Source organism: Saccopteryx bilineata, chromosome 5, assembly GCF_036850765.1.
Source record: "Saccopteryx bilineata isolate mSacBil1 chromosome 5, mSacBil1_pri_phased_curated, whole genome shotgun sequence".
Lineage (NCBI taxonomy): Eukaryota > Metazoa > Chordata > Mammalia > Chiroptera > Emballonuridae > Saccopteryx > Saccopteryx bilineata.
The window spans coordinates 164,270,376-164,284,486 of NC_089494.1; the positions used below are offsets into that span (position 1 = coordinate 164,270,376).

Here is a 14,111-nt window from a genome sequence, read left to right on the forward strand (position 1 = left end):
ACTTTATCTTTTCTTAAAATAAGGCTTAGTGTTTAGATTTCACCCCCAACACTACCAAATATTTGAACAGACAGTCTGTGTCTGATGTTTGGAAGAACAGTAGGGAAGACACATAAAGCACTTGAAAGCCTCACATTGGGGAGCAGTTCAGCACTTGACTTCAGTACTGGACAGCGGCTGCCCGCGTGTCTGGTGGACTGGACCCTGCCACCCTGGTTCTCCTGGGGAGAGGGCCGTGACGGCACCGCCTGTGCTCTAGTTGAAGGTGTGAGAGGTTCGTGCAGGCCCTGGGTCTTGGACTGAGTTAAGCTCATGTTTAAGATGATGGGCAGAGATTGTGTTAGTGACTTGGGAACTCACTGCTGTTCACAGACTGGGCTGCGGCGTCCTCGACTACAGGGAGCAGGCCCAGCAGATAGAGCTGAAAACGGGCGGGATGACCGTGTCTCCCCACGTGCTCCCCGACGACTCGCATCTGGACACCTACGAGCAGGTGGTGCTTGTTTCTCCAGCAGAGGGAGCTCAGATTGTTTTCTTTTAAATTGTGTCACAATTAATTTCTTCTCTTTTTTTCCTGATTTAGGGTGTGCTTTTTTCATCTTTCTGCCTAGATAGAAACCTACCAGACATGATGCACTTGTGGGCTGAAATATTTAATAGGTAACTTGATTTGCAGAGATGTTAATCCTGTGAGAGTATCACAAATCTGGTCTGAAGTGTGCTAAAGGGAAGCAGTTTTACTCTGTTGGGTTGATTTCAGAGCCTACTTTTACTTGTAACTCCTGTGGACTTGTAAAATTTCTGAGGACATGTACATTGTCTGAAAACTTACAGTTGATACATTTTCCATGCTGTTGAAGGGGCTCTGATGGGACTCTAAGAACTCAGTACACTTTTCTTTGTCTACAGCCCGTGCTTTGAGGAAGAAGAGCACTTCAGAGTGTTAGTGAAGATGGCCGCTCAAGAGCTGTCCAATGGAGTCCCAGACTCGGGGCATGTCTACGCATCCATCAGAGCGAGCAGGACCCTGACGCCCGCGGGGGACCTGCAGGAGACCTTCAGTGGGATGGACCAGGTGACCAGCTGAGGAGACGTTGGGTGTTCTGGGCTAGCCAGATCTCACAGACTTGCTAATGTTGTTTAGTACTAAATTATTTTTCTTAGTAAAGCTAAGTCTAACTGACTTTATTTCTTGGGGAACTAGCCTCCTCTTCCTCCTATTTCAACCTCTCCCAAAGGCAGGCAGGTGCAGCTCTCACACACAAGCACAGAGTCATAGTTCCCATATCAGGGGTGTCTGGTCCCCACTCCGCCCCATGGGCTCCCTGCTCTGCTTGGGGTGTCTGGCTCTATGTGTTGGTTCCTTTGGCTTAGGTGAGGTTGATGAAGAGAATCGCAGAAATGACAGACCTCAGACCCATCCTGAGAAAGCTCCCGCGCATCAAGAAATATTTATTGAACTGCGACAATATGAGGTAGGGTTTCATGGTTTGTTTTTGAGCAAAGATCCTAACAATTCATCCAGTTTCACTAAGTACAGTGTGCAGATGCTCTTCATATGAAGTTGTATTTACATAAACTTAACTACAGTTAGAAAGAATGCTTGGTGTAGATTATAGAACTGATTCTGGACTTCAGATATTCTAATGAAGAAATTTCATATGGGGGAAAATATTTTATGTTTAATAAGTGTTGAAGGAGGTAAGGAAGAAAGCAAACAGATTTTATCCTAGAACTGTGAGGTAGATTTACTATAATAATTTAGTTGTATTGCTCCTAAAAGTAGACAGCATGTGCTCTATAAATGAGTCATCAGTGAGACCCAGTATAGGTTAAAATGCAGAGTATAACGCAGAGTAAAAGTGCAGAGTTCATGTCAGCATAATTATGATTTGATAGTTTGAGGAAAATACCTATCATCTTAGCCATCCACATACAGTTACCCTAATCCAGTGGTTCTCAAACTTTTTGAAGTCAGGGTGCATTTAAAATCCTACAGATAATTTTAGGCACACTATATACAAATTTCTGAGAAATATGTTATAATAATTAAGTCAAAAATTAAAGAAATAATATAAAGTCCAAGCATGCTTTTATGGTAATTAAATGAAATAAATATGACAAAATTAAATTTATTCTGACATTAAAAAACATTTTTATGTTACATGTTTTGAGTTATGCTTTTTAGAATTCATAAAAAAGGGGTTAAAAATAAAAAACAAAAATTATCTTTTTATATATATAGATACATTTTTAATAATATTTAGTAAATTCAACAGGTCCTGGCGCACATGTGTTTTTTCATTATTGTGTTTATGAGAAACATGAGCCTAATGTGTCCTAGCAGTTTTTTCAAGGTTTGGACATATATTTGAAAGGCAAACTCTCATTTCCTTGTCAATACATTGAAGAATTCCTCTCTTTTTACTTATAATTGTGTTGAGTGCAGACAACCCCCACCATACATATCATCTTAACTTTACAGCAAACAAAGGATAGAATAAACTTGCCTCCAGTCTCTCCGGGGAACATGGGGGCAGTGTAAACAATCCAGCACCACAGCTTAACAGCCTTTTGCAACCTAATCAGGCAAGTGAGGTGGGGGTTGGGCAGACTGTCGGCTTACAGCCAATTCCCCACACCTCCGTCCCCCAAAAATCTAAACTCTAAAACCCCTGTTGGTTTTTTGGTCCCCAACAGGCACATATTTCTCTGGAACACCATAGGGCACACCTGGAAATCATGTAGGGAACACACTTTGAGAACCACTGCCCTAAGCCCTCAGGTTTGTGAGCGTGAACAGAATGTAGAAATGATTGACAGTTGTATTACCAGTGACACGGATTTAAGCTCCATAATGGAGAGTCCCAGTACCCTCCCCGTCAGTTTCCTGGCATCACCAGCAGGTTCCCCCAGACCATCTGATTGGCAGGAGGGCAGCCCTAAGGTCAGTGCTGGGCCTTGACGTGGGCAGACCTGACAGCCAGTTTCTGGACAGCACTGACACTTGTACCCCAGTGCCTTAGGCAACTTAACCAGTGGGCCTTTTGTTTTCTCCTCCATAAAATACTACTTTGCAGATTTATGGCAAAGAAGATAAGAATAAATGCAATGTAATTGGTATAGAGCCTGGAATATAGTTAATATTACTTTAATGGTACTTTGTATTAATTTAACTGAAATAAATATAGGATTTAGGGCCAAAGAAGAAAAATACACTGTCCATTTACTGTATCGTTCAAGTAACTGTTATAGTATTATCTGATTCTGTAGAATTTGGAAAAGTTAAAAAAAAATTTTTTTGAGAGCATGGGTGGCAACTTAAATTTTTTTACTTTAATGAATAGTTTGTGTCTTCAAACTGTTGATTTCTCTTCTAGACAGGAATTACAATTTTTAGTCTATGACATTGTGAGCCTGAAGGTGTTGGCAGAAGTGTTCTTGCATCTTTAGAAGAACAGAATTTAGAGTCAGAAATGCTGTCTTGTCTCGACAGCTGTTTATTAGCTGTAACCCATTGAAAGACAGGATAGACTTTAACTTAAAAGCACTGTGGCCTTAAGTAGCGACTGTGTTGTTTCCATATTTGGCTACTGCTTCTTTTTAATATTTTTGAGCATTATTTTATACAAAAACTATATTATCTGCTTTTAGTTTTGCTATTTCTACAAGATGTGTAAGAGTTTTCTGCGCATACATTTCTTTAAACAGATGTGCAGTGAATGCGACCCCGCAGCAGCTGTCTCAGACCGAACAAGCAGTGGGAGACTTCCTTAGAAGCCTCGGGCGAAGTAAGAAGGAGCGGAAGCCGGTGCGCCCACACGTGGTGGAGGTGAGAGCCCTTCTGGGGGTCGAGTCCCAGACTGTCCTGTGTGCGAGGAGACCAGGTACAGCAGGATTCGGTCCAGCCCAGGGCTGACCCAGTCAGAAGTGAGTTGAATCCCTGTAATATGGCCTTGGACTCTGTGCTTCTCTTGTCCCTGCAGCCCTGAGTCATACGGTCTAAAGATGAGGAAGGACACAGGCTTCTGGGATATGCTTTTGTATAAACAGCCAAAAATGATGACCGAGGAAGCTGGTCTCACTGCTGATGGGGAGGCTTTTCCCTGACTCAGTAATACATGATATTTCTCTAGAATTATCACATCCAGTAAGTTCTGGTCAATGTGATTAACTTACAAAGTAGGTTTAATTTGGCTCCCAGAAGGCAGAAGAGAAACCTTACTTCTCATGCTGAAGGTTGACAATTGACACATTCTGCAGAGGACAGACTTCTGCTTTCTCCTTTGTTATGTCCATGTGTCCCTTATCCCAGAATGGACCAGCCTCCCTGCCTTCTCAGAGCCCCCGTGAGAGAGGAACTACGTGGTTGGAACATCGTTATTTAAAACACTTATGCAAATGTGCCCTAACACTTGTTATTAGCTCTGTGAATTTTCTGGACTGCATCTTCTTATTTATTTCAAGTTAGTTTAGGATTTTTCTCATTTCTCTTGGAATCATTTTCAGAAACCTGCACCTAACGGATCTGGGGGAAGCACTCACATTAGTGGCTCCCAAGTCGTCAGGAAGCTGATCACAGTAAGTGAACACAGCCTGTCATTCCAGAACCAGCATCCCCAGCCAGACCGTGCCCTGCCGGTCTGGTGCCTCACTTGGCCGAATGTAGGACCAGGAGAGTCCTATCTGTCCTAGTGCCCTTGCAGACCATTGTCCCTTCACCTGGTCTCACCACTGTGCCTCTGTTGTAACTTAACTGCTGAATCAGATTAATTCACCTCCAGTTGGGCAGTGTTGTTCCTTCAGCTCACTCGGCTGGAGTAATCTGGGCATTCAGTTTGGTTGCCACAGAGAAGGCAACTGACTGTGTTTCTGGAGAAAAATGGAAAGAGAAAGAAAGCTCGCACAGTGACCAGTGAAAGTGACGCAGAATGAAAATATCTCATTGTAGTTGTGTGGCATGATAGAACCATCAGTGAGCGCCTTGCTCTCAAATATGAGACGGTGCCTGGTGATGTCCCCATGAAGCAGGACATTTAGAAGTCCAGGCGACACATGGATAGCACCTGTGGGCCACCTCACCATTTCGCAGCCTGACCTGCCTCTCCCTCTGCAGGAGCCCACTTTCAAGCCCTGCCAGATGAAGACGCACTTCCTGCTTCCGTTCCCCGTGAACTACGTCGGTGAATGTGTCAGAACTGCCCCCTACACACACCCTGATCATGCCAGGTACACGTGAGGCTGGCATGAATTGAGGGGATTTGGGGGCTGGGGGAATGTTGTGGTGGGTCTGTAGAAACTCAGAAACATGAGGCTGCCGCTGGTTCCAGGAAGAGTTTATGCAGAAAATGAAACCAGTATGTTGCTCAGCGTTTTTGTCTATTTCCATATTAGACGTACTCTGTGCTAGGCCATCAGGATAGGGATGTGTATTTCTCTGAATAGAAAAATGTAGAATTAAGCCGTGAGAACGTTACAAGTGGTGCCCCTGGGTAGTGGGATTTACTAATATTTTTTGCCTCTTTTTTGTATTTTATAATTTTCTAAGAGTTCATTAGGCAACAGAATAGAAATTTCTAAAGAAAAACACTTGGAGGATAGACCCCAGTCCTCATCGGGAGAGCAGAACCCATCTGCCTCCGAGCCTGGGCTGCAGGCCCCTCGACGAGGGCGGGCGGGCGGCACAGCCACCTTCCCCAGCTTTAAGAACAAGCATATGCTTCTCCCCTGAGCTTCTCCTTAGTCTCGCACCTGCTCTGGGAGCGAGCGCGGGGGCCGAGCGCCCACACGGAGCAGAGGCTCATGCTTCCTGCCAGTGACGACCACCCTGGAGTGTGGCCCTGCTCCCTCTGTCCTGGGAAGCTGCTTTCTAGAAGCATCCTTTTCCCGACCAGGGCATCAGCTGTTAGTTAGCATTCTCAATGGAACTTAGTGGGAACATAAAAATCGTATACATCACAACAGTGAAACCAGTTAATAGCTTTCCATGTGCAGGTACACACACATGCTGATGTGGGGCTTTGAGTTGTGGCTGCAGGTTTACAATGCTCCCTGTGTCTGGAAAGAGGCTGAGAGCTCGCAGTGTGAGGGAAGGTGTGTCCCCGTCCACCCAGGCTCTGCTTCTTTGTTTTTGTTTTCATTTAATAATATACTGAAGTTCTTTTAGGTTACTTTGTATTATTTGTGGTACTTCCCTGCCGGCCATGTTTTTCACTTGCATTTTTTAATCATTTATTTCAGTCTTAAGATCCTGGCACGTTTGATGACGGCTAAATTCTTACATACAGAAATTCGAGAAAAAGGTGGCGCTTATGGTGGAGGTGCCAAACTCAGTCACAGTGGAATATTCACCTTTTACTCGTATAGGTGAGCTTTTCTCTGACCACCTCACACAGGTGGACACAGCCTCACGTCAGGGACAGTCCGTGGCCCTGTTATGTCATCAGTGTTCTCATACGTTGGCGTGAACTTGAGAAAAATTGTTCCCACTTTTTTCCACCTCTTTGGCAGTCACACCAGCACTGTCCTTTCAGTTTTACATCAGGGGCATCAGGAGAGAACAAGAAGCATTTGGCCTTAAGTGAATCCTGGCATTTGGTAACAAGTGTATTTCAGTAGAAGGTGACCTGAGCTTTCTGGTTGATGTAATGGTAGAGGCTGGGCCCCTGGGCCACAGAGACTACTCTTCCCCTTTCAGTTTCTTGTGGCCCTTTGCCTGGAGACACCTACTCTGACACTGCTCTAGGGGAAGGACAGATTGTGCCCCTGAGACACTTCTCTTTGCTCCCCACTCATGCGTACCGAACACTTCCCGGGGTCAGCGCTGGAATCTGCAGGACAGAACTAACACCCAAGCCTGGCTGACCCTGGCCGGTTGGTTCAGTCAGTTAAGAGTGTCGTCTGGAAACAGCAGTTTGTGGGTTCGATCTCCAATCATGGCACACAGGAAGCAACCAACGAATGCTTTCCTTTCCCCTCCACTTTCTCTCCCTTCCTCTCTCTCTTTAAAAAAGAAAAAGAAAGAAAAATTAAGTCCTGGCTGGATATGTTGCTGAGTTAGCTCATCACTGTGGAGTGCAGAGGGTGCTGGTTCAGTTCCCGTCAGGGTACATGCTGGAGCAGCTTGATATTCCTGTCTCTATCCCTCTCTCTCTCAAAGAAAAACACCCGAACCCCACCCTCCACGCATCCACCAGACCCTTCAGTTCTGTGTCTGTAGTATGAGCAAAGGCCTCTCCAGCTCTGCACTTAGACAGTGAAGGCTCTCGGAAGTCGGCCCAGCCGGGGATTATTCAGCTAGTCCGATGCATCCTTAGGAAATAAGGGTTTTCATTTAAGCTTTCTTAGCATTTCTCCACGAGTCTGACTTTCCTTCCTCCACCTGACTCCTCTCCCAGTGGAGCCGCAGTGGGTGCATTTACTAACCTGGTGGTAAGGCTGGGTGAACAGACCGTGGCTCTAAGGGGTGGGAGAGGGTCAAATGGCCTGTGTGGCCAGGTTTAAATTTCCGGAGCGTTGATTTTTTCACTAAACATTAAATTAGAGTCTTTAACAATTATGAAGTCAGCATGTGATTGTTGCTTTTTTTTCCATTGGCAAATACAATACGTGAGTGAGTAGCTAACTTTTTGGGTCTCCTAGGGATCCACGTTCAACAGAAACGCTCCAGTCCTTTGCGAAGGCCATTGACTGGGCCAAGTCTGGGAGGTTCTCACAGCAGGACATTGACGAGGCCAAGCTGTCTGTGTTCTCTGGTGTGGATGCCCCTGTGGCACCTTCAGACAAAGGTATTTGGAGTAGGAAACAGCCCCTTGATGGACGGTGTGACCAGACAATGGCAGGCTGAGTTCTTGAGTTGTGTGCCTACCTCACCCCACCTCCCTCTGCAGCCTCCCTCCTGATACGCGAAAGTCCACCTTGTGGTTTGCAATTGAAAAGGGGTCGCGCTCCATCATCTCAGAACTTCAGTGAGCTAGCTGTGAATGTCCTGGGCAATGTGGCTGGAGTGGGGCAGACCGTCCTGACTTGCCATCACTCACCTCCATGCTCTTCCCCAAAGGGGAGTGGGTCAGCTCGGCCCCTGAGGCACCTCCCCTGTCACCTGTGTTCCTTCAGGGCTGGACCACTTCCTGTATGGCCTCTCGGACGAGCTGAAGCAGGCGCACAGGGAGCAGCTCTTTGCTGTCCACCGCGAGGGTCTCATTGACGTGAGCAGCAAGTGAGTGCAGCCTCGTGGCCTGGAGCATTAGAGACGTCCAGTGACCTTGAGGGCGCCTGACATGGAACAACCCTCACCCTCCACCTGCCTTTTCAGGTACCTCGGTGTTGGCAGGAGCACCCATGGGCTGGCGCTGCTGGGACCGGAGAACACGAAAATTGCCAAAGACCCGTCCTGGATCATCAGATGACGAGTAGCTCCAGCTGTGCATGGGGACTCGGCTGCCCTAGGCTCACAGGCCCCTAAGAAGTGAGCTGAGCCAGGTTTAATTTGTAAGGTTAGAAAACTTCTTCTAACTGCCAAAGGTACATACTCGCCTGACAAGTCAGACCAAAAGTCTTCTATGTTGAAGAGGAAATGCGTGGATCATGAAGAAATTAATTGTAATAATCATGCATTACATGGCAGAGATGCACAGATTATTATTGTAAGACTTTCTAATAATGATAGAAGTGCTTATTTTACCTTATTAATCTTAGAACATTTATTTAAACATTTAAAAATAAAAGGCAACTCTGATACCGTTTTAAGTGACATTTTGCTAAATAGTTCTTAGGACCTTTACTTAGAAATGAGTGAGTGAAATGAATAAACCTACAAAGGTATTCCAACACCTATCTTGATTTATTAAAAAGTGTGATCACAAAAAGTGTGGGGGGAAATTCTGCACAGATGCACCATAAGCGGCACCCTGTTGAGAATTGGTGTGTTTGGGGTTAATAAGCTTTAACTGGATCACATTTTGTCTTTATTTACAGGCTCTGCCTTATCTGTTACTCACTTAAGTTTTTCAGGCAGAAAGTAAACTCAGTGCTGGCCCTTCCTCTGTCATTTGATCCTCAGTTGCTAAACCAGGCCCTCAGGTAGAACTCAATCTGCTGCGTTTCGCAGGTGCTGCGTGCGTGTTGTATGGCTTGGAGCTTGTGGCCGCTCTGCGTCGAGTGGGTCTGTCAGTTACATTTTCCAGCAGGCTCAGATGGTTGTTAGCATTTTTAAGCAGTCGAGTATTTTATAATTAAGGTTTGTACATTTAAACATACTGTATCACATACTTAGTAGACTACTGTCTAGTATAAACATAACTTTTATATTTACTAGCAACCAGAAATTTATAGGACTTGTTTTAGTGGGATGCTCGCTGTGGGGCAGCTGTGTTAGGCTTGTGCTTGGGGTTACCAGCTGTAAGCACTTTGCCTGATCAGTGCGTGGCTGCACCATGTGTGTGTGGCCTATGTAAGGCTATGGGTGCTTGTGCTCAAGAGAGATTGGGAATTGTGGTTGGCAGGATGCCTGCCCACCACACTGAGGGGCCGTTCTTGCTATTTGTTTGCCTGAGAAGCAGTTTCCCTGCCTGTGTGCTTGTCCGCCTTTGTGAGACTTTATTAAACAGAATGGCCCTAATACTTTCTGGCCCCGCAGTTTCTCTATCATCTGCCCGAACTCAGTGTGTGGACCTGTCTGGCCTCGGCCACCGGCATTGCACTCGCTCTTGTGGTGGTCTAGAACTGAGGCTGTATATCTGTACGGTCTCTGGACTTCTTATCCTCTACCTTCTCTACACACAGCTTTCCCTGACTGGTGGACAGAAAGGAGGTAGAAGAGCTTTTCAATGCAATCACTGAACACGTCTTACTTTCCTCAGTGCACAGCTGGGACTGAGGTCACCTGTGCACTCACCTCATTCCTGACACACGCGTTCATGGGGTTTTTAGTTCCACACTTTAGAAGGAGTTGGGTCAACTTATCTGGTGTCCTGGCTGGGCCCTTATCTGCACACTTGGCATGTCCCCATGTCTGTGTCCCAGCATTGCCTTCCTCCTCTGTGACTGTGCTTCCATGTGGCCTAGTTCCCTGCCCCTATAGAAATATCTCAAAGTGCCTGCCCACAAAACTGCCACACAAACCTCTCGTAACTGCCCACAGATCCTGACATTTAAATGCCTACTTAAAAAATTAAAGAGGCCCTGGCCGGTTGGCTCAGTGGTAGAGCTTCAGCCTGGCGTGCGGGGGATCTGGGTTCGATTCCTGGCCAAGGCACATAGGAGAAGCGCCCATTTGCTTCTCCACCCCCCCCCCCTTCCTTCCTCTCTGTCTCTCTCTTCCCCTCCCTCAGCCAAGGCTCCATTGGAGCAAAGATGGCCCGGGCGCTGGGGATGGCTCCTTGGCCTCTGCCCCAGGCGCTAGAGTGGCTCTGGTCGCGGCAGAGCATCGCCCCCTGGTGGGCAGAGCGTAGCCCCTGGTGGACGTGCCGGGTGGATCCCGGTCGGGCACATGTGGGAGTCTGTCTGACTGTCTCTCCTCGTTTCCAGCTTCAGAAAAATACAAAAAAAAAAAAAAAATTAAAGAAACTTTAGTGTGGTTGGAGTTTTACCGAAATGTTTATTCCACTAGAAATGCACATTTGAAAGCAGGAGACGGTATGCAATACAGACAACTTACTGGAGCCGTCGGATCTGATGGGAGTGAGAAAGGTGCAGGACGCGTGCTCTGTGATTAGGGGTTAATGTCAACAGTACTCACACATAAAGTGCTGATAAATAACTTAAGTGTTACAAAAATGGGCGGTAAACAAAGTCCGAAGCGTCGCTGGCAGGCAGTGGCGTCTAGATGGCTGCAGGCTCCACGTGGCCACTGTGAATGTGCTCCAGCTGGCCTGAGTCGGAGACCTCGAGGCTGGCCTTGTACTTGGCCAGGATCTTCATGAGGGGCCGAAGCTTCAGCCACCACTGCTCTTTGGGAATCCTGTGCCTGCGAACAGGAGACGGCAGGGGTGAGTACAGGACTGTGACAGCGGCATCTCTCTGCCCGTGCTCCTGTCTTCCATTCCTTCTAGCTGCAGTAGGGTTTAGATGTGCAAAGCTTTACTTACTCAAAGTCTGTCTCCTCCTTCAGCTCTGCCACAGGTTGGAAAAGAAGGTTTCTTTTGCATATTCCCAGCACGCAGATAGAATCATCCGTTACAAACTTTTTTCCTATAAAGGACAGAAAAATGACCTGAGAATGAATATTTGGTCACGCTGAATAGTCGGCTGAAATGGCCAGTGAGACCAGGAAAGGGGAGAGAAGGCTTGCTGATGGGAGGGAGCAGGGTCCCGTGGGAGACAGAAGAATTCAGACTGGGCAGAAGCAAACTCCCAGGGTCTCCTGGGCTGTGACGAGGCCATGAACACCCCGGGAGTCCCCTTCAGGATGATGGGGTGCCCTCACTCCACATCTGACCTGAGAGGAGCTGTTACTTGTGCTTGGCAATGAGACCCCACAGAGAGTAAAGTGGTGACTACGTATATCACTCAATACTGGAAGAGGAAAACTGGCTTAAACGGCAGAAAGATTTCAGTTACACGCTTATAAGAATGTATGCTCATACTGCATACTGTGAGCGGCTGGAAATTAGAGAGGTAAGCATCCTTAGATGACCTGTAGAAAGAGGAAAATAAATCCAAAATGTAGGAAGAAATATGAAAGCAGAAGTTGATGTAGAAAACAAACTTAGTAGAACTAAAAATCAATGCCAGTTTGAAGACTAGCCTTGGGTTGAAACTTGATATTGCTGTGCTTGTGTAAGTCAAACACTGGCAGCAACATTAAACGCTCAGATCTGGTGAGACTGACAAAACAGTGTGGGAGGGAGTGAGATACAGGTACCGACCCAGATCACCTGACTCTGGAAGGATGGGGCCTAGAAATGCTGCCAGCATGAAAAAGGATATTGTGAAGGTTGTCCTGTCAAATTTTTTGAAAGTGTAGATGAATTTGAAAATTCCTAGAAAACATAACTTACAAAAGGGATTCAAGAAACAAACATGAGTAGTAGTTCTGTAAATAGTAAAGAGACTCGGCCGAGTCAGCTCTCCCTACAAAGAAAATGGGAACCTTTGCTGGAGCTGTCAGAGGAGTGTTACCAAACATCCAAAAATCAAAACAGCTTACAGCCTGAACAGGCGGTGGCACAGTGGATAGAGTATCAGCCTAGGACTCTGAGGACCCAGGTTTGAAACCCCGAGGTCGCCAGCTTGAGCACGGGCTCCTCCTGCTTGAATGCTGGCTTACCAGCCTGAGCGTGGTATCGGAGACATGATCCCATGGTCACTGGCTTGAGCCCAAAGTCGCTGACTTGAACGAGGGGTAATTGGCTCAGCTGGAGCCCCCTTGTCAAGGCACATATGAGAAAGCAATCAATGAACCACTAAAGTGCCACAACTATGCGTTGATAATTCTCACCTCTCTCCCTTCTTGTCTGTCTGTCCCTGTGTTTTTATCTAAAAAAAAAAAAAAAATTTCTGAGGGGAATCCTTTAGACTTCTGAGAAAGTTAGAACAAGCCCAGCCCTGACAGGGACAGGATGAGCAGGACATGGCCTAAGCAAAGAGCTGGGCCAGTGAGGAGAGAGAACACACCCGGGGTTAGGGGACACCTCCCAGGAAGGCACAGTAGGCTTAACATTAGGAAATCCAATAAAGAAGACTTAATCAACTCAATCGATGCAAAAAGTATATAATATCCTTTCATGACTGAAAAATATGAAATGAACAGAGTATCTAAGAACTATATCAATTAATAGAAAAAGTTAAGTGTTATTAAGAATTCACAGTCACAAAGCACTGAAGGCATTCCCGTCTTTAGGCTCTGGACAGACAGTAGCGCTGCCATCACTACTGCCGTTTGGGCGTCCAGAGTAATAGACACAGAATGTTACCAAGGGAAAAATCAAAAGCTCAGACACTGATATGTATTTTGATGTACAATCCAAATAATGACTCTACAAGTAATTATTAAAATTAAGGTGCATAAAAAGTTGATTGAAAGTCAGCTTGGCAAAAGTTAATTGTATTTCTGTGTGCTAACAATAATAAAAAAATACCGCTTACAATAACTTTTTTTTTTTAAAGATCAAGGAGTCAGGAATAAATATACCAAAAATATGCAAGATCTTTAAAACAGTGCTTTAATAAGCTAAAAAAGTCTAAGTATATGGAGATTCAATGTTCATGAATTAGAAATTTGGCATTTTAAAAATGTTGATCCTTCCTCCCAATTGCTTATTGATGAAATATAACCCCTGGCCCAAAAGAAATCCAGCAGGATTTGTGGTGGACTTGGACAGTCTGATCCTACTATTCCTATGATGGCAGGATAGGCCGAGAACCGCCCAAACCAGAAGGCCCAGGTAGGACCTTTACCACCAGGTATCTATTGGTAATGGTTAGTCAAGAGATTGATCATTACATGCCAAAAAATGAACCAAATAACCCAGAAATAATCCCATAAGTTTATAGATACTTGGTCTATGATGGATATTATCCTGCAGAATGGCCTTCTCAATAAATGGCACCCAAATCATTGATTACCTACATGGAAGAAAATGAAAGTGGACTAAAGTTTATATCAACTCCAGTGAATTAAAGCTAAATGTGAAAGGAGAGTATTTTAGTAACAGAAAGCCCAAACCATAAAGGAAAAAGTAAATTGGCTGCATTAAAATTAAGAGCATGTCATTAAAAGATAACCTTGCAGAAAGTGACAAGACATGCACAGATGGGGGACAGAGATCTTAATGCGATTGACAGGATATAATAACAAATTTCCTGTAACAAAATATTTAAAATTTTGTATAAAATATAATCAAAATAATTCTAGACCCTATAAAATGATATAAACAAAGAAAAATATGAACATAACCAACCTTTAGAGAAAACAGCCAAAATACATGAAAAGTCCACAGAAGAAACAAAGTTACACGAGCATGAAGAACCTGGCGTCTCTGCCACAGTGAGCCCAGTAGGCCCACATCCTAGTAGTTCAACAGGGAAGGATCGGACAGAGCAGGGAAGGGACTGGCATGCCCCACGGGTGAGCACGTGGTGGTGAGACGTATGGAGAACTAGCCTGTGGC

At 45.5% G+C, this 14,111-nt stretch overlaps 2 protein-coding genes across 3 annotated transcripts in view; one reads left to right on the forward strand and one right to left on the reverse strand.

Moving 5' to 3' along the window:
• PITRM1 (pitrilysin metallopeptidase 1) overlaps positions 1–8,829 on the forward strand; it is a 58,482-nt gene extending 49,653 nt beyond the window's left edge. The window contains exons 17-27 of the mRNA XM_066280006.1: positions 373–493; positions 584–660; positions 910–1,075; positions 1,375–1,475; positions 3,712–3,832; positions 4,510–4,581; positions 5,117–5,229; positions 6,241–6,366; positions 7,642–7,787; positions 8,116–8,218; positions 8,315–8,829. Of these exons, the coding sequence (XP_066136103.1) occupies positions 373–493; positions 584–660; positions 910–1,075; positions 1,375–1,475; positions 3,712–3,832; positions 4,510–4,581; positions 5,117–5,229; positions 6,241–6,366; positions 7,642–7,787; positions 8,116–8,218; positions 8,315–8,408 (1,240 nt within the window). The 3' untranslated portion in view covers positions 8,409–8,829. The remainder of the gene's footprint in view (positions 1–372; positions 494–583; positions 661–909; positions 1,076–1,374; positions 1,476–3,711; positions 3,833–4,509; positions 4,582–5,116; positions 5,230–6,240; positions 6,367–7,641; positions 7,788–8,115; positions 8,219–8,314) is intronic.
• A 1,748-nt stretch (positions 8,830–10,577) lies between these two features.
• The window catches only part of PFKP (phosphofructokinase, platelet), a 69,494-nt gene continuing 65,960 nt past the window's right edge, over positions 10,578–14,111 (reverse strand). For both annotated transcript variants that reach the window (XM_066278882.1, XM_066278884.1), the window contains 2 exons: positions 11,088–11,190; positions 10,578–10,966 (listed from right to left, as the gene is read on the reverse strand). In XM_066278882.1, coding sequence (XP_066134979.1) covers positions 10,822–10,966; positions 11,088–11,190 — 248 coding nt within the window. In that variant the 3' untranslated portion in view covers positions 10,578–10,821. The remainder of the gene's footprint in view (positions 10,967–11,087; positions 11,191–14,111) is intronic.